This window comes from Camelus dromedarius, chromosome 10 (assembly GCF_036321535.1).
Source record: "Camelus dromedarius isolate mCamDro1 chromosome 10, mCamDro1.pat, whole genome shotgun sequence".
NCBI lineage: Eukaryota > Metazoa > Chordata > Mammalia > Artiodactyla > Camelidae > Camelus > Camelus dromedarius.
In genome coordinates this window covers 30,040,072-30,063,451 of record NC_087445.1, presented here as the reverse complement: position 1 = coordinate 30,063,451, position 23,380 = coordinate 30,040,072, and the positions used below count along the sequence as shown (strand labels likewise).

The 23,380-nt window shown below is 37.0% G+C and overlaps 1 protein-coding gene across 6 annotated transcripts in view; it reads left to right on the top strand.

Annotated features, from left to right (window-relative positions):
• The window catches only part of KDM4C (lysine demethylase 4C), a 359,368-nt gene that overhangs the window by 71,336 nt on the left and 264,652 nt on the right, over positions 1 to 23,380 (top strand). For all 6 annotated transcript variants that reach the window (XR_010382646.1, XM_064490230.1, XM_064490229.1 and 3 more), the window contains exon 5: positions 15,666 to 15,859. Coding sequence is in view for 5 of the 6 variants with exons in the window: in XM_064490230.1 (XP_064346300.1) it covers positions 15,666 to 15,859 (194 nt within the window). In the remaining variant the exon portion in view is untranslated. The remainder of the gene's footprint in view (positions 1 to 15,665; positions 15,860 to 23,380) is intronic.

Sequence of the window (23,380 nt, the reverse complement as noted above, 5' to 3'; positions counted from 1 at the left end):
ATGCATTGATAATCCTTGCCTGAGTCAATTATCATACTATTTTTAAACCTTTTATATTTTGATATATAAACTGCAAATTCCCTAAAACATAGACTTAGAGTTTCAAAAATTACTGTAAGGTGATCACCTATGTATCATCACTGACATCAAGGAAAACATCACCGGCACCCTAGAGTTCCCCTACCTACATATTACAGTCTCCCCTCTTTCCTCCAGAAGTAATCACTATTCAGACCTTATGGTAATCACTCCCTTTTTTTTCCCTTGAAAATGCAGCTCATTGTATCTTGTTTCTGAGTTTTATATAACTTGAAGAATTATTCATTATATACTCTTACATGTCTGGCTTCTGTCACACCTTATTAGATTTCTAAGCTTTTACTGTATTGGGTGTAGGAGCAGTTCATTCATTTTCATTGCTGTATAGTATTTGATTATATGATTGCACCCCAGATTATTTGTTCTGCTACTAATGATCATTTTGATGGCTTCTAGTTTTGAGTTGCAAGCACAAAATGTCTGTGAATGCACTACACGTGTTTTCTGGGGCATGGAAGCTTGCATTTCTATCAGGTGTATGGCCTAGAAGTGGTTACAGGGTGTATACATGGTTAGAAAATTATTTTCTAGTTTACACCGTTCTGTACCAATGTTTGCTGCATACTGATAATTGCCCATTGCTCCACACCTTCCCTGACACTTTGTATTGTTCTTTTAATTTTAGTCATTCCAAAATTAAATGAGGGTGTGTAGTTTTGTAGTTTGAAATCACATTAATTTTTTTGTCTGTGTTCATTGGCTATTTTGATTTCTTCTTAATCAAAATGCCTCTTCAGACCTCTTGTACATTTTTCTTTTGTGTCATGGTTTTCTTACTGATGTAGAGTTCTTTACACATTTCTGGATATGAGGTAGTGACACAATTTCAGTTTTTCTATATGGATTTTCAGTTGTTGAACACTGTTACTGAAAGGACAATTCTTATCTTTGAAAATGGACTGGCTGATAGATGATACTATGGAATTACTATTGTCCATAATTAGATGTAATGATGGCATGGCGGCTATATATATTTTTTTGCAAAAATAATTGAGGTAGAGCAGCATATTTGGGGTGATTTTCTGAATAGTTGACATAAAACCACCGTGAGGTAGCTTTTCATATTTGATAGTAAAATAATGTCATTGTTGACAGCACACATGAGCCTGATGGACTTTGGTTTGCTGTGCTTATCATTTTACTGCTTGTGTTTGAAAACCAGTTACACATTGGCATTGCTTCAAGGGAACATTGACTTTAGACTTCAAATTTGAGTAACTTTAGTTATTAAAATCCAATGAACAAAATCCACTGGTTTGTAAACATGCACTTTTAAAACATCCTCATCATTTACAGGTTTTGGAGCCAGGAATCTGTCATTTTGGTAGGACCCACAAGGCATAATACTTTATGGAATTTCTGTAGGCACACTTAGTACCTCCAGAGCTGAGCTGACATTTTCAGTGCTTTTGTAGCATAAAGAAAGGCATGAGAGAGATGTTGTAAACTGCTGCTGGTAAACAAAACCAATCACACTCAAGGTACATAAATTCGAACAAATGAAAAATAACCTGTATATTTGCCCCCTTGAGGTAGATGCAGAGTAATAAGAGAAAGAGTGAATTAAAGAGAGTGATGTAGAGTGAATGTGATAATAACCTGTAACTGTCAGGAACATTTGAAGTCATCACAATGAATGTGCAATGAAAAAAGCCCATGTATTGTTTTGCTCTTTATTGTTGTATCTTTGCATTATTTAACTGTTCAGTTCAATATTTAAATTGTGTTGGGAACTGGTCTGTTATGGTTTCAGGCATCATTTTGAAAGGGATTATAGTCATCAAATTGCAGTTCACCCCCTGCCCCCAATTTTTAGCTATAGCTATTTCCTTTAATGTTAAAAGATGGAATTGAAAAGCCATAGCCTTTTGGTGAAGGTGGGGGTTCTTGAAGAGGGTGTGGGGAGGTAAGAGAAATAGTTTGTGCAGGGTGCAAAGATGAATAAGGATCCAGGTTTTGCAATAAGTCACAGACTTGAGGGGCAGAGGAGCAGTAAGATGTAATGCTCTTGGCCAAAAAGGCAAGTGTGGGGTTCCAGGGAGCCTGGAGGAGAGACACTTAGAGTAGGTAGATTGCCACTGAAGGAAGACTTTTTGGAGGAGAGAGGACATCTGAGCTTGGCATAGATGAGCGAGTTCAAGTCAGGTAGAGGAAAGAGAGAGAAGAATGGGGCAGGAACTAGGTAAATCTGAGGCTAAGACTACACTTAATAGTCTCTGTATTTTTACTGAATTGAGATTTTTTGGTGAACATGGGCTTGAGGAGGGTGAGGCAGACCTGGAATTGTGGCTCTGGGGAGAGGGCTCGACCTGGCCAGAGACAGGGCTGTAGTGGTCCTTGCTGCTCAGATGTTTGTCTTGCAGCACCGGGCAAGTCTTTTAAGGGGCAAAGGAGGTGCCTTTGTAGTGTTGATCCAGGCTTGTATACAACACAGGAATTTAGGGGTGAGGGTAACTAGTTGAGGACAATCAGCCTTGATAGTCAGGGGAGTAGGGCCTGGAGATTCCAGAGCCTGAGTCTTGGCCCCTCTTTCATTTGACTGCTGCTTTCAGAGCTTGACTTCCTTAAGATATACTTAAAAATCCCAATCAACACCATGGGCAGCAGCCTGTGACAGCAGCAGTGCTAACATGATTTAAGCAAGTTACTGTTTTTTGAACTAAAATGTCAAGACTATCAAAGGCATGCTATGACAAAGTGCAGCCTTTGGGTGTGTGATAGAAAGCCCAGCTTGGCAGCTAGATTCTGCCTGTTGCTTCTCTTTGTAAATTAAGTTTTGTTGGAGCGTAGCCTTACCTGTTCATTAACATATTACGTGTGACTATTGTGTATTACAGAGGCAGAGCTGAGTAGCTGTGACAAAGACTGTATGGCCTGCAAAAGTTAGAATATTTACCATCTTGCCTTTTGCGGAAAAAGTTTGCCAACCCCTAATATAGAGGCATAATTATTTGCTGTTGGGGAAGGATGCTCAAAACCTTTTTGAGATAGATGGGCTATAGCTAAAGTTCTGAATGTTTTTGGGAGACTCATATTGACTACATTGGTACCTTGAAATGAAATTCAAGTGTTTGGTGATGTTAGGAACCTTCTGTAAAGTAAAGAAGTTCTTGATCTTCGAAATAGAGCCACTCATGTTCTTGGGTGGCCCTTGGTGATTCCATGGAAACAGTAACAGAAATATGAGTCCTAAGATTTGAAAAGAAATTTTTTTCTGGTTATGTTTTACTAAGGGTTTGTCCACTGATAAAGAAAGAGTTTTTAATTAGCCTTTGCTAACTGTACATTTAACAAATTCGACCTCTGATAAAAGAAGCATGGGAGTTTCTTCAGGAAACAAACACATGAAAAAGGAGACAAAGAAAAGAGGAGCAGGGAGTAAAAAGCCCTGTAACTGTAGGTTGACTAAGGGACATGTAAATCAGCAGATATCTGTAGGAGAGAAGGAACATTTCTGGGATTGCCAACAGCCACACTTCTGCAGACCTTTGAAGACAGAGTGTTTCTCTTTGTTCTGTGTGTGACAGCTAAGAGTAGGCATCACCATTGTTTACTTATACTAGTACGGTGACAGGAAGTCATTCAGGCTTGTGTTCTGTGCTCATTTGTGTTCTGAGCTGCATTTGTGAGAATGCCTGTCATCTGGTATAACGGTGATCCTCTTAGTGGTAATGGTTCATTAAATCGAAGTTTAAAATGAAGTCCCACATGCTTTCCTTAGGCTGGCTGTTATCTTCTTAGTTGATAACACCAGAAGGATTTCCAGAGTATTGTCTGTTTTCAAAAGAGTCTTCTTTGCAAGATTTTCTTTTTGTTGAGTGTTGGTAGACACCACCTAAGCCTCACCTGTCTCCTGCATTGTCCAGACTTTCTGAGTTGAACACCGCATTCATATCCCAACAGGCAGTGTTGTCTGCAGAGGCCTGTTTAAGCTCATGTTTTCAGAGTAGTACACCAGCAAGGTTCCCACTTCACAGTAATTTAGCCTTCTTTGGATGCTTTATGTCCAGGTGTTTCTTTCTTCTGAATAAGAATATTCATCTTAAAAATGTTTGCTTTTTATAAGTAACACTTCTTCAAGAAGGTGAACTAAATTCTTTGAGAATGAATTTTTATGAGTTCTAGATTTCTTTTATATTAGAACTTTGTCAAGAACCCCTTTATAAGAAATCTGTTGGCTGAAGCATTGTAATCTTTTTATACCAACATTTATCTTAATGACACTTAGCCTTAGATGACATTTTTTCTCTTACCACAATGGAATAGCTTAAATACCTTCATCCACCAGATGGCACTCTTGGACAACAAATATATCTAAGGCTGTGAGTTTCCAAATGAGGTAAAACAGTTTAAACTGTTTGAGTCACCAGGAGAGTTCCTTTCCATTTTGTATTTTTATCATATCAGGATAACATTTATACTGAATAAGAAATGATTTGAAGCCAGAACACTAACTGTATGTATAATTTTTAATCCAGTGCAAAATATCATCATTCTAGACATGTTTTACTACTGAGAGAGCTATTGGCCTGGAATCATGACTTTCAGATTTTAATTCTGTGAAATATGGCTTCTAGTTAATCAAAACTCATTACCTGCCAGCATGTTATGGCTAATCTTTAGTGAATTAAGTCAGCCTGCATGATCTCAAGTTATGCCATCCAGACAGGGAAGGTGATGGTAGTTCTTCTACTCACTGGTCACATTGTATCCAGAGTGTCCCATCAGTTCTGGAAGCTATGTTTTTGGAGGGTTATTGCTAGGGAATTGTTGATAGAATAGAGTTAAGCCCAGATGCAGGCTGACCTCAGAGTACATGGCTACTGCCCTCAAGTATCTGTCAGATATGTGAGAGGGTTAGGTGGTACTGCTCTGGGGAAGATCACTTTTGTCACTGGAAGAACTTTCTAAAAAATAACAGCTGCTTCAGAACAGATCGGGCTGCCACGTGAGAGGTAAGGAACTACTGATCTTGGAATGTTCACGGGGAAAATGGTCTGATCTTATGTTAGAAATGGTTTAGAAGAATTTTGGGTTGGATAGGATTTGGATAGAAATAGTCGTTTCTGTTTTACTTCTCTTCTTTACCTCTCAACTGATAAACTTCACAATTAAAGTATACTTAGATGTTCAATTAAGTGCTGACTTGATAAACAAACAAATATATGTCGAGTCCCATGCTGAGTGGTTTGTGGGGGTGTGAGAAGTGTTAGGGATGTCAGGGGTTTGCCAGTGGAGGGTGTTTACTAGGTAGCTGGAGAGTCATGAAAGGTTCCCCTAAGGGATACCTGGCAAGTACAGGGCAGACTAGGTGCCCCGTGGTTGGTGTGAATACTGTGTACCATAGGCATGTAAGGAGGTTATGCTTTTTGGGCATTGGCACAGTCCCCGAGATTGTGGTGAGTATTCAGGGCATCAAGTGGGCATCAGACATGTGAACCACAGTGGGGAGTGAGGATGCTAAGAGGGTTCCTGTGGTGCTGGATGATCAGTGTGCCCAGAGGGGTGGATGACTGTGGGAAACAGGCAGAGGGAATTACTGAAGGGGAAGGAACCTGAAACCCAGAGGTGAAAAGCCACAGTTTTAGTGCTGAATTTGGCTGGTGATCATCAAATCATTGATGAATTCACCTGAAAAAGCCTTGGAGATCATAATGTAGCCAACATGTTTATAGATGAGGAACTTCAGACTGAAATGTTAGCATTTATCCAGGGTAGCACCTACTTAGTGGCAGAGCTGGAAGACCTCTTTCCATCGTTTTAGACTGTCACCAGGAAGGATTGTTAGAACTTGGAACTACATTGTGTGCCCTGGACCTCTCCTTTCTTGGATTAGTATCTGCCAGGGTCTTCACTGGGTGCTTAGTGATCTTCAGAAGCAAACTTCTGTCCCCATTGCAGCTGACCTTGTCTGCAGGTTTATAAAAGGACTTTGATAAGACGTGTGTACTTGAAACTCAGTTCCTACTTTGGCCCCACTTGTCCCCATTTTTTAAAAAAGGAAGATGAAGATCATCTAGATTCCTTCTTTATTATGATTTTTAAAAGACTTGGAAACAGATTTTTTTTAAAGGAGGGAATTTATAAATGGAGTAGAAAGATACAAATAATTCTGTTGTCAAAAAGGAGCTATTGATCCACACCTGTTTCAAGAGTCTGTTTTAGAAATGACTAGAAATTAGATGAGTGTTTCTGTAGCAAAGTTATTTCCCAGTGTTTTTTAAAAAAAAATATGGCAAAGAATGTAAAACAACCCATATGTCACATAGGAAAATAATGATGCAAATTGATACAGACATGAAGGTAATATATACAATAAAATAAATGGTAGGAAAATGTTCACAATGCAATGGTGAGTGAATAAACCAAGATAACTGTATATAGACAGTTCCCCAAGATCTTGAATGCCCCCACAGGATTTCCAGTATTGTATACATTCCCTCATAAAGCATCCACTTGACTGTGGGTAAGGAGCGGCAGGTCTGGCTGAGATGGAGAGGTTGGGAAGCTGCTCCCGTACGCCAGTTTCCTAGCATAGGTTCCTCAGAATAAGTCACCATCTGGCAGTGGACTTTTGGGGTTACTGGAACAGAAGTAGAGCCATGAATTCCAGGATTCTGATTCTAATTGTGTTCTAATTAGAAGAAAATTTTTTTTTAGAGGAAGATACTACTAAAATGATACAATGATTTTGTCTTATTTGAAGGTTTGTAAGTTTGATTTTTAAAAAGACTTATGTTTCAAATATTCTACAATGAGAAAATATAGTTTAATATTCAGGAAAATTGTTAGTTTTTTTTGTTGTTGTTGAAGGAATAATGTTGAGCCTATGTATATGGTCCAAAATTTACACTGTGAAGAATGAAAATGAGACCATTGGAAATACCTTAAGTTTTTTTTTTTGTTTGTTTTTTTCATAAAGAATAAAGGGAAACTCAACAGTGCCAACTCTATTCCAACTGCTTTAAGTGAGAAGTAGCATTGGGGGAGAAATGAAAACAAGATGGAAAAAACAAACAGCTGGGAGAAACAATCAAAAGTAGGTAGAGTATTAGAGGGGAACTGGGAAAACAGGTAAATTCTTTATCTAAATTGGAGTTTTCCTGGCATTAGCAGTTGTAAAAAGGCTCAAGCAGTTGTAAAAAGTTGTAAAACATGTTGGCACCATTCAAAAGCTAAGTGGCTTCTACTTTTCCTTTAGTAGGATCACATTAGTATCACAGACTTGTATATTACTTTCTTACATAAATCCACTAGAGAATGGAGCAACTGAGGACCTTCGGATTTGGTTGGTAAGAAAGAACTGTATCAGTCAGCCATTATTTTGCTGTCAGTAATAGAGACCTTAAAATCAATAGCTAAAACAAATTATTTAGTTTTCATGTAAAAATTTGAGTCAGGTAGTCCAGGTCCAGTGTGTTGGTTCCATGATGTCATCATAGACCTGTACTCCTAGCAATTTCTTCTGCCATCTTCAAGATGAGATCCTTACCTTTCTGTTCCTGTGGTTGCTGCTAATCATGTCTGAATGTCTGGTGGAGGGAAGAGGGAAAAAGGGCAAAGGAAATGTGCTTGTTTGAGGTAGCCTCTTCAAAGCTTTCTTCTGGAAGCCCTGCCCTGTGATGACTAGTTACATTTTATTGGTCAGAACCGTACCATGTCTAGCCTTAGCTGCAAGAGAAGTTGGGCATGCAGTTTTTATACAACTACGTTGTTCTTTCAATTAAATGGGGTTCTGTTCGTAAAAAACATGAAAATAGGTACTACGTTCTTAGGCAATTTCTGTTATGAAAGTTTAACAGCCATAGTGATTTTTTAAAATAAATTTAATATCACCTTTTCAGTACCCTGCCCCCCCAACACAGCCTTTTAACAATTTGGAAGAATATTATTCTAAACATTTCTCTGTGTTTATACATATTCTTTTCTTTTTCTGCCTTCCATTCTTTTATTTTTCAGCAAAAAGCTTAAAGTCTGCAATTCCTAGAATTGATTTCCATAGCTTTTCCAAATGATTGTTGTCTTTTAAATTTGTGGAAATTGCTTGATTATTTTACAAAAACTTTTTGTAATCCACACTTTCAAAACCATGGTGGGCATGCCCCCCCCCCCAAATTCCATCACAGAATACCATAAAGTTTTTAAACTTTCAGCCACAGTGATTTAGAAGTGTTGTGTTACACTGCAGTATAATACACTTTAAAGAGTTGAATGAGACAAAGGGCTTAGTAGTATAGAAAATATGGATACATGAATAAGGATTTTTGTGTTTATAATTTCCTATATGTAAAAATAACTTGTCTGGGTGTGGGTTTAGTATTTTATTAAACATTGAGATCATTGATCGTTTTTAAAGGAGAAGAGGGCTTCATAAGGTTAACATTCCTTTTAGGATTTTCTGCAAGGGCCACATATAGAAGTGTAAAATAAAGTTAACAATTCTGTTTATTATTTCTGTAATTAAAAAAAAAATAGAATGCATGTCTGTGAGTGAATCCATGAGTCCTGTTCTTGGCCTAAGCCAGTATTTTCAAATCATCTTTTTGGTAGGTAGTCCTTAAAAAAATAGGAAAGTAGTAAACCTAATCACCAAATTACTAACTCTCCCTTCCAGTTATTGGGGGAGAGAGGAAACTTTTTCCTTCTTTGATCATATAGAATTAGGTAGTTTAGAATTGACTTTCTGGCTCATTGTTTGGCCACATGGCTAGAACCACAGTAGTGCCAGCTTGGGTCAGACTTTTCCATTTTCACCCTTGAATCCCTGCTCCACAATTATGAGCTGTGAGATCTTGGGCAAGTTTTGTGACTCCTCCTGGGGTAGCTCTCTCATCTATAGAATGGCATTAATAATAGATGATAGTAGTGTCTACCTCTTAGGATAAAATGAGACGAATGAATAAAATACGTAGGACAGGGCCTGCTCCATAGTATGTACCGAATTATGTTAGCTGCAACCAGTGGCAATACTAAAGTGAAAGGGGACAAAAATCCTGAGGCTGTAATGAGATTTTCAGTAGCTAACTCTGACCAAGAGAATTGTGAAGAATTCTATTTTGCAGTAGTCATTTATGTATAAGGTCAATCTACAGCTCAGCAGTTTATACTTTCTGCCATCTGTCAAAGCCTGTCCTGTCATAACCATGAAGGATGTTTGTTACAGGGGTACTCCTTAAGAAAATGCTCCTTCTATTTTCACGAAAAAAACACTGTCTTCCTGTCAGTAAGACAAGGTGCCAGGGCAGAAATGGTGCCCTGGGATGTTACTCAGGAGATAGTCTCTTCATGACTGTTTCTTTGTCTTATTTTTGGAATGTAGTATCTGATTATGTGCAATATACTTATGTTTTGAAGCACAACAATGCAGTGAATACCCCAGACCCACCATGCAGCCCAGCAGCTGAAACATTAACAATACTGCTCATGGGCTGTTCTTTCTACAGTCCTTCCCTGCTACTTTCCCTCATCACCCAGGGGTGGCCTGAGCTTTGTGTTTGATTTCTTGTCTTTAAGAAAAAGGTTTTCTTACACAAACATATATCTTTAAATAGTATAAATAATTTGGCTCATTTTTTACCTTATTTAAAATAGTATTATTTAATGTAGTCTTCTGAGACTACACCGAACAGTAGGTTTTCCAGATTCATCCATGTTATTGTGTTAGCAATTTGTTCAGTCATTTCCATTGCTGTATAATATTCCATTTTGTGCATATACATTTTATTTTTATTGTCCTGCTGGGGGATATTTTCTTTTTCTTTTTAAAAAAATAAATGTTGCTGCTATGAACACATTCCTGTGTATGGTTCCTGGCACACTGTATACAAGTTCTCTAAAGATTTACCTAGGAATGGGAGTGCTGCCTCAGAGGTTGTTCAACTTGGTCAGAGACTGTCACTTTGTTTTTCAAAGACTGTACGAATTTATGCTCCCCCAGCACTGTGTAATAATTTTAACTCCCCCACTCACTGTGTAATCATTTTAAAGATAGCTTTACTGAGGTATAATTTACATACCACAAAATGCACCATGTTACATGTGTAATTCCATGGCTTTTGTGCAACCACCACAACCAGTCCAGTCTTAGAGCACTTCCCACCACCTCCAAAAGCTTCCTCATGCTCACATACATTTTCTTCATCACTTAATATTGTTCACCTCATTACTTATTGTCAATCTTGTGGCTTTAAAATGTCTTACGTGTGAATTTGCATTTGTCTGGTTATGCATGACATAGAATATCTTTTCATGTCTTTGGCCATTTATGTCTCCTCTTTTGTGAAACATAGTCTGCCTATTTTTCTATTGGATTTTTGATTTTTGAATACTATTTGGAATTTTTTAAATTGAAATATAGTCAGTTACAATGTGTCAATTTCTGGTGTACAGCACAGTGTCCCAGTCATGCATATACATACATATATTAGTTTTCATATTCTTTTTCATTAATTTTATTACGAGGTATTTTATATAGTTCCCTGTGCTATACAGAAGAAATTTGTTTTTTAAATCTGTTTTTATATATAGTGGCTAACATTTGCAAATCTCAAACTCCCAAATTTATCCTTTTCCACCCCCTTTCCCCCAGTAACCGTAAGATTGTTTACTATGTCTGTGAGTCTGTTTCTGTTTTATAGATGAGTTCATTAGTGTCCTCTTTTTCCTTTTTTCTTTTTTTTTTTACATTCCATGTATGTGTGATATCATACGGTATTTTTCTTTTTTGCTCTGGCTTACTTAGAATGACAATCTCCAGGTCAACAATCCCCATGTTGTTGCAAATGGCCTTTTTTAAATTCTTTTTATGGCTGTAGAATTTTTTATGTATTCTGGATACCAAAACTGTGCCAGTTACAGATGTTGAATCATTTGCTTCAGTTGTGGCTTGTTCTTTTCAAACATTTTTGTTTATTTTATTTTCAGTGTCTGTGTGTGTGTGATAACATCAGTTTTGATTCTAGGACCTGAACTGTACAAGGGTGTGCCTTGCTAGCTTCATGGGACTGTTGTACACACTCAATAAAGTGACAACTGTGCAGTGCCATGTAGTGAATCCAAATCAGGAACATACTTTTGAATTGTTTAAACACAATCCACAGAGTTAAAAACAAAATTAGAAGCCATCCACAGTTCTGTAGGTGTAAATTAAATGTTATACACTTAATACTTGCTATAATAGTCAGTACCTAATAGATGTTGAAAGTGATTTTAGAGTCTCATCCTGTTGTACCCTATTGGGAATGTTTCTTGAGTAGATGTGTGACCGGCCAAAGATGGGTACAACCAAGACCAGAACAATAAGTAAAGTTCTAATAAGTAAACCACAGTTTCTGTAGTTTTCACTTTTTTTCCTTTGTCAATTAAAAGTGAATGGTGAGAATTAAATACTTAAGTTTACATATATGTAAGTTATGCTGTGAAAGCATATTTGTTTGCAATTGTATACAAATACTTGGTAACTAGTTATAGTGTGTAAAGGTATATAGCAAAAACATCAGTCATCTCTGACCCTGCAAAATCAATTCTGTATTTTAAATTACATCAAACAAAAGCAGTTTTAAATTTTTTGAGTCCCTTACTTAGAAATAATTAAAAAGGAAGACAAACAAATTATTTTTACACTGAACATGGATGGCTGTGAAAAGAGATAAATTAAAAAAGAATATAGGACTGCCTGAGTCCAGAATGAGCCCAAATATCTGGCCACATAGAACATTACTGTCTTCAGGAGTAGGAGTAATAATGAAGATTTTATAAATAGTTTTTAATCAGTAAATGTAGTAGGCGTTTGGTGTTTTGGCCACTGGAAAATAAGAGCTGTAGCATCAGTAAGGTCTGAGAAGTCTGTTTTGTAAGCATCAATTCAGTGTATTTGAGGTTAATTAAAGTTGACCTCAAAATTTTTACAGATGACCTTATTTACAGTGTCTTTTAATGAACAAAGATTTTAATTTTAGTGTAATTGATTTTTATCAGTCTTCTCTTCAAATAGTTTTGTATTTTTCTGTCTCCTGGGACTCTGGATTCATGTATCTTAGACATTCCGTCCTAAGTATTGCTTAACAGCCTTTCAGATATTCTATTTTGTCTTTCTGTACTGCACTGTGTGTTAATGTCTTATTAAACTACTTCTTTTGTTTAATCCTTTCAATGAGTTTTTAGTTTAATAATGATATATTTCCTTTCTAGAAGTCTACCTCTCCCCCCAGATCTGACGGTCATTCCAAATAGTTCATTTACTTGCTTGTCTTTGTGATTCCATTTTTTATTTCTTTAAACATTTCGAGTTCTTTAGTGTCTGAAAATTCTGATGTCAAAAGTCCTTGGGGTGGGGGAGGGTCGGATGTATTTGCTAGCTTTCTCCAATGATGCTTTGCTTCCCTGTATGTGTGGCAATTTTTGGTTATGTGCTTTGGCTTGATCTTGATTTGTGGAGAATTTACAGGTTTAAATGGAGGATGCTTTTCTCCCAAGAGGACTTGAGTTGTTTTTGCCTGGAACCAGGTATACTATTAACCTCAAAGCCTCGATGGTCTAGACTCAAGGCAGGAATTCCAAGCTCTCTGCAATCTTTTATTTGACTGGGCATTTACCCCCTTTTCTTCTCTGCCCTCCTTTCATATTTCCCTCTTTAAGGTGAATAGTCTTTTTAGATGGTACTTCTTGTTGCAGAATTGTTTTTTTCTTCAAAACTTGCTCTGCACTGGTTATTGTCTAGACTTTCAGAAAGAAAAGAAAACTGCTGTAAAATTGTAGGTATTTTGGTGTTTAAAAATGCAAAAAGGAAAAGAGGCCTCTTTTAAAAGTAAAAAATTTAGAGAATGACGTATCTTTATGGAAAGGAAGAAGCAAAAAGAACTATCATGTCACACATTGTAATTAACTTTTGAAGCAAAATGAATGTCACATGGATCTAATTTTATTCTTATTGTGTGAAGATCCTAAGAAAATCCTCTATTTAAAAATGTGACCAGACCCTTCATTTTAGTTATTGAAAGGTACAATTTTCACACATTACTGTGTGAACTTGGTTGAATTTTGAAGTCTTTGAAACTAACCAAATTTTATTTTTCTTTCTCCATATGCATTACCTCTGATACTTCAAGGGCTTGTCAAAGCCATATGAGTTGGTGGCAGGAATTTACATTAGCCTAGCTTTAAGTTACCAGGAAACAAATGGGGATTGGGTGGATGGTCTTCTGTTTGGATCACAGTACTCTAGCAGGTGTTGGCTGAAATGTGATAAGGGTCATAAGAAAGGGATGGTAAGAGCCAAAATGAGGAAAAGCAGAATCTTTTAAAAAATACTAAATAAAAGTACCTGAAAACTTTAGTTAGAATCTTTTATAATTTCTTTGAGTAGTTTCTCAGAGTTTTAGAGCATCTAAGAGGTAGATCTTCTTTTTTAATAATTGGAATTTCTAATGAAATGATGTTTTTCCCTGTAAATTCATATAATTCAGAAGTTTTTCTTGGTCACTGTGAGTCCAGCTTAGAGCTGGATATGTGGCAGTCAGGCTCAGGAGAGAGAGAGGGGTGGAAAGAGCCGCACAGGGATAATATTGAAGGTGCTGAGGATGATGGCAGGAGATGGCAGTGGCTGTGGGAAGAAACATGTGGGCTGGATGTTGATGTTGTTGAGCAAAGATACTCAAGTCTTACGTAAACAAGGTCCCATGGCCAGAGAGTTTTGGGAAATGTGGAATTAAGCAATGTTAAACAGCTTCCTTCTACCATGGCCTCTCATCACCTTTCGAGTGCCTGTTGGCGCTGTGACTTTATAAGAGGTAGAGAAAATGAGGCCAAAATTTTTTGACCATAGCTCCTTGTGGGACTAATGTTCATTGGCATTATTTTGGGAAGAATTAGTTTTCTCCCTTCATCTCCTTAGACCCACAGGTCTAGGGATGTCAAAAGATTCAGCCTCAGTTACTTATGAAAGATAGTATCAGTCAGAAACAAAGACAAGACTTCTCCAAATGTAGGAATTTCCGAGCAATAGTTTGTTCCTAAATTTGCGAGCTCATTCAGTTTAAAAATGATTCCTATAATATGGTGCTCATTTATTACTTCAGAGTCATTGCCCAGTAATGACTTTTAAATAGGACTCTATTATTAGAGTGATTGGACTGAAGTCTGACTGGACTAGAATTAAGAGATTGCATCACTATAAACAGAGTGAGAAAATGTTTTACATAATTTGATTGAACTTGTATGAGGTCTCATAAGTTGGAGCCTAGGATCTTCTCTAAAAGGATACATACTTTGAACAATTTCCAAATAGCAAACTTCCTACTGTGGGGTTTAAATTGTAGATAGAGTGGCTACCTTGGAGAATTTGGGAATTAAATTATTTCCTCTGGCACTTTTAATTGCATTTCCTGAGGCAGAGCTTCATTACTGCTCCATCAACAATTTTCCTGACCTCAAAGCTCAAGGAAGTAAGATCAGTGCACTGATTATATTATCATCTAAAGACCAGAATGAAAACAGAACACCCCTGAAAGTTTTTAGTGTATAAAGGAAATAGTAGGTATGGTTGTCTGTGAGACTGTTGGCATAGCTACTGGGGAGAGCCTTTTTGATGAACATAAATAAATTTAATGCCCTTCTTTAATAGCACCATGAGGAGGTTGAAATGCATTTAAAGACATTGCAATTTCCACATGATTGTGTAGGAGAGGGTCCAGTCTCTGAAAAAATTGTAAGCAGCTGTGAATTATAGTGAATTAATTGATTGGTAAATTCAATAAAACTGGAATCTTTTCCTGTCACTTTAACCCTTATACCAGTGACTCAAACCTTCTCTCTCTCTCTCATCACCCATGTTGGGATACTGTTATAAAATTATAGTATTCCAGCAATCTTACCAAAGTTTGAGTAAGTATTTTTAGCAGTTATTCTGTGTTTAAAATTTCCCATCAACATAAGAGGTTAATATGTAGTTGAAGGAACAGTAAAAGCTCAATGATTAACACAAAGCTTAGAATAATGTGAAGAATTTTTCTAATAATTAGAGTTGAATTTTCAGGGAACGATGTGTCTCATGCTAGAATTGAACTGGATGGGGATGAGAGGGACGACAGAAGAGAGATTTTGTTTGTGGTATATTAAGGTGATGTCTGATGCTGAATGTGACTTTTTGAGTGACGTACAAATAAACAAAGAAGCTAAAAAATAGAAAACCCCTCAAACTAAAAGGTGTGTGAAAGATGAAAAGCACACTCCAGATCATATGCTTTGAATCAATGATTTTTTACTAAAAGCACATGGGGAGTGGGGCCTTAATTCTCTGTTATTTGGCATGATTTTATACTAATATTTATACAGAACAGTATGCTGGCAGTAATCTTGGATAATGAATCATGGATCCATATAACTATATGTGTGTGTGTGTCTCTGTGTATGCATGTGCCTTGGATTATTATTGCTTAATTTTTTATTTTGAAATGAATTAAAATCTACAGTGCAATAATTTTGGCAAATAATGGTTTGATCAATAAATATTATCTTTATGAGTTTGTTAATATTTGTTTTTTTTTCCTCTCTCTCTTTCCTGGTTCTAGGGTGTGGATGAATGGAACATAGCTCGCCTAAACACAATCTTGGATGTGGTTGAGGAAGAGTGCGGTATTTCTATTGAGGGTGTAAATACCCCTTACCTCTATTTTGGCATGTGGAAAACCACATTCGCGTGGCACACGGAGGATATGGACCTCTACAGCATTAATTATCTCCACTTTGGAGAGCCCAAGTCTTGGCAAGTTACATGTTTAATATTTATTTGCTTTGGAGTTTTGAAATTTGGGTAATATGAACCCATTAAAGAGGATTTTTTTCCCCTTTATCTGGTGGATTCAGATTTATATCAGCTGTAAGGAAGTTTCTGACTGTAATAATTAATTATTAAAGTCTTCCACAGTGCCCAGGTTTTGCTCAAAGTCATGAAGCTAGTGGTGACTTGTATATCTAAGATTGCCTTGAGACCATTTTGTGGGCTGTGAATTGATAGATATTTTATTCTCGAAGAATTTGTTTGGCATCTTTATTTCTGTGGGCATTTGTTGGAAGATATGCAGAAGATCTCATCAGGAGTGAAAGTTGACTTCCTGGATGTAGGATATCAAGTAATCCTAATGATTTTCTGGTCTGGTCTCCTCTGAGTAAATGACAGGTTCCATTTAGTGTGTGGTGGCTGGAGGAAGAAGAGGGATGACTCAGGAGGCCTGTTATCTCTCTCTGGAGGATGGATATGGGGAGAAGAATAAGTGTGAATATGTACCCTTGAGTTGTAATTTCCTTTGTTTGTGAGCCTCTTTCCTCATCTTTCTGAGCAACGATTTTAAGATTTATTGCTCTGTAGAATGCGTCATATGGTACAGTCACTACACATTTGTAATTATTAGTCTGCCCGTCACCCTGGAGTCCTTTGTGGTCAGCCAGTTTCCTGTTTGAACTTGTTTTTGTGGGTTTTAGTCTTAGAAGAGTTTAAATATTAGTTCTGTTTTGTGTGGTACACATACATGCAGGATAACTCACAGACAGAAGTATACGAAGTATCAACTTGACAAGCCAGGACCCATGATGTTTCTAGTGGTTGTGAACGTGATAGGATGCTCTGCAGGTGCTTGTGTCAGCCAGTAGCTTTCTTGCCTCCAATTTAAAGATAATGGCCTCTTTCCAAGTTCTCCTGCTGATCAAGTATTGAGTACAGCGTGTAATTTCTGTCTCCATCTTGCTGTTACTTGCCGTTGAGGTTTTATCATTTGGTGAAGTGTCAAATTGTAAGCTTTCTTCAATAAATTCAAATATAGCAAAAGTTCATAATGATCAAAAATGACATTTAATCAGCAGGAAAGTTTTAGGTGGAAGGGCAAACTCTTAGGACATGCAAGAGAAATCCAGGCAGTTCCTGGTTTGCTGTGGAGTTTTGTGATCTGAGAAAAGTTAGTGAGAAGCTGTTTAACTTCCTTTAACTGTGTTTTACTTACACATTTTTTTGGGTATTCTGCTCTCTTAATGGAATAAATCAAATTTAAACATTTTGAATAGGTGATCTAGGACCTAGAGAAGCTTTGGTGACAGAATGGAGTGATGAGAGGATGCCTTACACAGGTGTTTATCGAGGGCCTGTTGTGAGCACACATTTTAGGCCCCGTGAGTCTCTGTCATATTTCTTCAGCACTGCTGGAAAGTCTGGGAATGTCATCCTTTAATACTTTTGGGTCTTGCCTTTGAGAGATTTGGAAAATTACTTTAAACAGTGCATAGGCTTCTGGGCAGTTTCTCAGCTGCATAATTATCACCATGATCTTTCTGATACTTTTGTTGTGGATAAAATTAAGTGAAATTGGTAAATTCAACATCTTGGCAAAATCTAGTATATAGGCAACTATGTATTATACTTCCCTTAAGAAATCTAAAAAGGTAGTAGCAAAACTTTTCTGTAGTTTTGGAGAAATTCATGACAATGTCTGGGATATTAATTTGAGTTTTTAGTATTGGAGGAGTTGAAATTAAGTCTCTGCTCTACTGTTAAGAAAGGATTATGTTGTCTCCTAAAGATGGCTTAGGAGAGAAAATTCTGGTAGGGGATAAGACTGATCCTACAGTCTGTGTTTTGGGGAAAGAGCACCAGTGTTCATGAGTGAGAATAAATACATTGGATTCCAGAGTATTTCTTTCTCTCTGGAGTTTTTTTTTTTTTTCCTGAATTTAGTTACTCTATTAAGTTTTAAGTATATAGATTCCATTATATGCGTTAAGAGTAGATTTTGAGTATCACTATTATCTTTAACCTTGGACATTATTTATAATGATAAAATAATAAAACACAGCAGTGAATTATGACAGTTAATCTACATTCCATTTTCTAAGGTAACTGCTGTAGGAAGAGTGATATAAATGACTCTGAGGGTATTTCCCAGTAGATTTATTAACGATTATATTAGCTCAGCATAAATAATTTTGAGGTAAACTCTATTATCATTAAAATTCATTTCAGTAATCAACATCATATATTTGAAGTGAGCTCTGAAAGGTGGTGGGAGCAATACAAATTCATGTAAATATTGGGAGGCAGGTGGTGTGTGTGGCAGAGCTCAGACTCAAGGGAGCAGCGATCAGGGCCCTAGTCCTTACTCTGCTACTAAAGTGTGTGGCTTTGGACAAAGAACTTTACTTCTGTGGACCAGTTTCCTCACCCACAGAATGACAAGATTAATCAGAGGGATCTCCAGTGCTGATTCTATAATTTGTGATCAGAACCATAACTGTTTTTACCTGCCCTGCAAAATGAGAGGATGATGAGGTGATGTAAGGTTCTGTCTGTGTGGGCATGTGCGCTGGTTTCCTTTTCTGGTGTTCTCTCCTTGTTGAGTTTCCTTTACTCTCCTTCAGGGGTGCCCTCTCTCATGCTTGACCTCTGCCCTTGTCAGGGTGTCTTCCTCCTCTCTGGTCTCAGAGGCTGGTGTTCAATTTCAACTTCCTCCTCTTCTTCAGTTCTATCCTCAGACACCAGGTTCTGGGTACAGTTGTTGCCCAAGACTCTCCTTATTTCCATAACTATGCTGCTCTCCTCTGCTCTTAGATTTTTGCTTGGAGGCTTTCTGGACCATGCGTTGCCCCACCTTAGCCATCTATTTTTGCACCTTTCAAGTGGTTTTGACCACCCTTGCCCCTTTTCTATGTCTGCTTTGATGTCTGGGCTGTATTTGCCTTTGAATCATCAACACTTGCCACAGGGCCTGGCTATAGGATTGATTCTCTGTAAATAATTCTCATTTTGAATCAGGAGAGTGTTAAATTATTTGGGATCAATCTGTTCAGGGCCACACAAGATAATTTATAAAATGTTTTATAAAGATTCTTGTCTCAAATGTAGCTATTAAAAACACTGAGTTTCCAGAGATTTCTGAGTAGCTGCAGGTATCCCTAGCTCTAGGTAGAAGCCGTGAAATATCCTTTTCTGGGCACATTTAGCAGATTTTGCCAGTTTCGTGAACACAGGTTCGTACCGAAGAGACTTTAGAGGAGCTAATGATTTATTTAAACATTTCTGGCAGGAAGGTTTAAGGAAAAAAGAATGCTTGAAGTAGGCAGAGAGAAAACTGCTTTGGTGGTCAGTGGTAGTGTATTTATTTTCTTGGAATTAATATTTACTTTGGAGCCAGAAGACGTGTTTTAAAATCCTAATCTGTCGCTTACCAGCTGAATGACTTAGGGCAAATCACTATACTCCTTTCATCATGAGTTTCTTTAACTGCCAGACAGAGGTATGATTTATTCACTGTCTACTTACAGGAATGCTGGGGTCGGGGAGCAGTCCAGGGATATACTGTGTATAAAAGTGCTTTCTATAAACCATAAGGAACTGTATAAATAACTAAAATTATTATTGTCTTGATAACCTTATAAAAATAAATAATTTTTTGATCACAGTAATTACTCAGAGCCTGAACTTGACATGATGTGTCTCTCTATGATAGAATAGGAGTTTCAAAGATAAGCAAAATATAATTTTCCTTTTCCAAGCATCGTGTGTGATAGTGGTTAATTGCTGGGGGATATAGAATTTAGATGGTGCCTTGAATCTTTCATTCTTAGCCTGTGTCCAAACACAGTAAGATACTTTCAGATTTACTCTGTAGAGAATGAGAGAGGTAGTTAAAAGGACATGTCTTAAGTTACGAAGAACTCTAAAACCAGGAAAGAAGATTCTCCTAGATGTTTTTAGAAAAATTAAGGATGGGCTAAGTTTGGACTTGGCTAAATTTTATTCAGTAAGCTGTGTGATTTTGTTAAATGTTACAGTAAGAAGTGTCAGAGTATTCAGTATGCATATACAGTTAGTTCAGTGCTTTTTCTTCAGATTAATTTGTTCAGTGCTGTGTAATGTTTAAGAGCATAGGTTTTTGCACCAGAGTTTCGTGTTTTGAGTTCTGGCATTGCTTTTTACTGAGTATATCACCCAGGACAATTAGTATATAAATCCCCTGTCTCCATTTCCTCTCTGAAAGCGCTCACATGGTGGTGCCCACCTTGTGAGGTAGTTGTGTGGATTAAATAAAATACTGTACACAGAGCATATGACACAGCTCCCGACATACCGTAAGAGCTCAATAGATGCTAACATTTCATACATTTATTTAATAAATACGTATTGCATGTCATATGTAAGACCTTATGATCTTACATTAATAAGGATTCTTTGTTCTAAATGACAGAAACCCAATTTAAGCAAAAAGAATGTTTTGCAGTGTGTGTAGTTGGAATCAGCTACAAGCAGGGTCAAGCTGGACCCATTGGGTGTCTGAGTCAGCTTGTCCCTTCATCTCTCCCCACTGCCCTTCATTCCTTCACTCCCTCCCGTCTTGCCCCTACCCCTTGCTCTTTTTCTTTTTCCTTTCTTCCTAGGGTAGAGGAGGAGCTGTTTATTTTTAAATAAATATTGATTATTGTTGAATTTTAGAATTCAAGTTTGTCTTTTTAAGAGAACAAGTTCAGTTATATGTCATTGACTTGACCTGAGCATATTTAATGCACATCTTTCTTAAAACGTGAGCTCCCAGAGAGGGGGACCTTCACTGTCTGGTTCACTAGCATGTCTCCAGTGCCTGACACCCTCAGTGGCATGAGCTTGATGCAGAATGGATACTCAGTAAATAATTGTTAAATGAGCAGTCTTACTGAAGGAATTCCTTAATGACATTTTTTCCCTGAAACACCTAGAGCAGAACATTACTTTAAGGAGTGGACAGCTTGATAATATTTAATGATACATTGAATTAGCAACATGTGTTTCTAGCTCCTACTTGTTTACTTATCTATCTATTAAGTTTAGACTCATAAATATATTCTAATTGCAAATGTTAAGACTAACTGGACAATGGTAAAAGCTGTATGTACCCTTCTGATTGTTTGTACAGAAAAAATGTTCTTGGAATTAACAGTGGTTTGTTTCTGGTTTTAATTACTCTTCCTTGAAAAATTTGACCTCTAAATAAGAAAAATAGACTTTTATAAGTACTTTTTAATTGATATATTTATAAAATTAACTGCAGAAATTCTGATCAGTTTCAGGCATATTCAGGTTATATTTTTAGATAATATTATTTTTAAAAAGTTAAAAAAATTGGAAATATACTCTCCAAAATAATTTTGTACTCAGTTGCTACCTATATTTGTAGGAAGAGAATACAATGATAATGGGAAGCAAAAATTTTTATTGATCAAATGGATCACATTTTACTTAGACCTGAGCCTGTCTTGGAGATAAACACAACACACACATGTCCAGAGATCCCTGCTTGGCGCAGAGTTCCTTTAAGAAAGCATCAGTGAGGTTTAGTGTTTTTGATATTGAAACTAAATCTCGCTCTTCTCTGAAGTGATGATATGGAATGCCTTTTCACTAACTGATTGGTAACTTTGGATTCTCAAACAGGAACTCTAAACTTACATTAATTAAGTACTTTTGATACCCCCGATAAGCATAGCAGACCTTATAAATTCCTTCAGGATGCTTATTTCCTTGTTGCCACTCTTTCACATGAAGCCACCACCACCACCTGCAAGAATGAATCACAGAAACCTTCAAATGAAAAAGAAAAAAAATTACTGAATCAAATCCATAACTCTTAGGGAAAAATCAGAAGGTTAATGCAAATTTATTTACTGTGTAGTTCATGGAAAACAAGCATTATTACTGTTAGCTTTGCAAATTACTGTGGCAGATACAGTAGTTCACAGATTATGTTGTCTAGCTTATCTTTTTTCCTCCATGTTTCTTTTTCCTCCTTGTCAAATTATTTAATCTTGCTGTTTAGGTAGCACTTTGTAGAAAATGCATAGTATTTAATATTTGTTTCATAAAAATTATTCTTTGACTTGAGCATATAGGAAAGCAGCTTTTAAATAATTAATTAATTTATTTATTTTGGGTTGCACTTCCATAGGTAGGCTTGCAAATGGATTTATAAATGTTCCTTCTGTGACCTCAAATATGTTCATTCTTTGTAAGCTTACTTTCCAAGGAGTAGGGGCTTTACTGGAATGGTGAAGTGTGTTCTTTATCTTTGGTGACTCCATTTCATTTCATCTGATCCTTTTATGTGTGCCAGAAAAAGTGCTTATCACTTTAGAAAATCATCTCAGGTAATCCACACGAGGGATTTTCCAGGTAGGTGGGTTTTTTTGCCCTATTTTTAAACTGAGGGCTCTGAGACTGACTTAGAACCTTACGTGCTTTATCTAGTGATTAGTGAGTCTTGCAGCTGGGATTTTAACTCTTATTTGTCTGATTCTTCCCATAGACTTAGCAACAAAAGAAAAAAGTAACGGTGAAGGAATAGGCAAGAAGAAAGTGTTTCTGTCTTTCTGTTTTACACCATAAACTCTGTTTTAATGAGATTTTCTGCAGAACCAAAAGAGAAACCAGCCTCATATTTTGGGACAAAACTGTGGTATAAGAGAGAAGATTTTCAGAAGGGTGAAATGTGGCTAGACTCCAATCTGTGATAATTGATAGCAGTCATTCAGATGGGGGCATCAGTGGAGGTGAGAGTAGAAGTCACTGGGCCAACTTTATTCGCTTCAGATTTTTTCTTTAGATATCCTTTGGAAATCTACTTGAAATTAGAAATAAAATCCCCCATTTTAGAAAGAACGAGTTTTACCTTGAGGATTTTGTCTTCCTCTGGGGAATGGGGGGTGATTCTTCAATTAGACATCTATTTACATTTGGTCCCCTCAAGTGAAGCTTTGGAAAATGCTAGTCTGTCCCTGTCAAGAGATAAGAGTGCCTTGTCTGTCAAACCTGTGAGATAAGAGCTACTAGGATGGGGACAAGCCCAGCTTCTGAAGGCTACAACACAGTCCTCCTTAGTCGTCCAGTATTGTGGACCAACCAGTTTTTACTTTGAAATTAATTTTCATGCATTTCCTCATGTTATTTGGAATCTGTTTTAATCCATTTAAAAAATAATGTCTTCATTGGATTCCTCTGGATTGAGAATGTTTTGCTGAGTTTGTCTTGGCTTCTTGAAATATAAACTCACTGGGAACCAGCTTAGCTGAAAAGGAGAATTTAAATGAATGGTCAGAAACATCTAGAACCCTTGGAAGTTGCCAGGGTGTGTTGGATCCTGGGCCCCAATTCTCTTTGTGTAGTGTCTTCATTTTTCTCCCTGGGCCATATATTCTTCCCTGTATCACCAGAAAGGAAAGCTGCCCCATCTGGGAGGGTGCATGGATTTTTCCAGGCTTGGAGTCTGTGCCAATC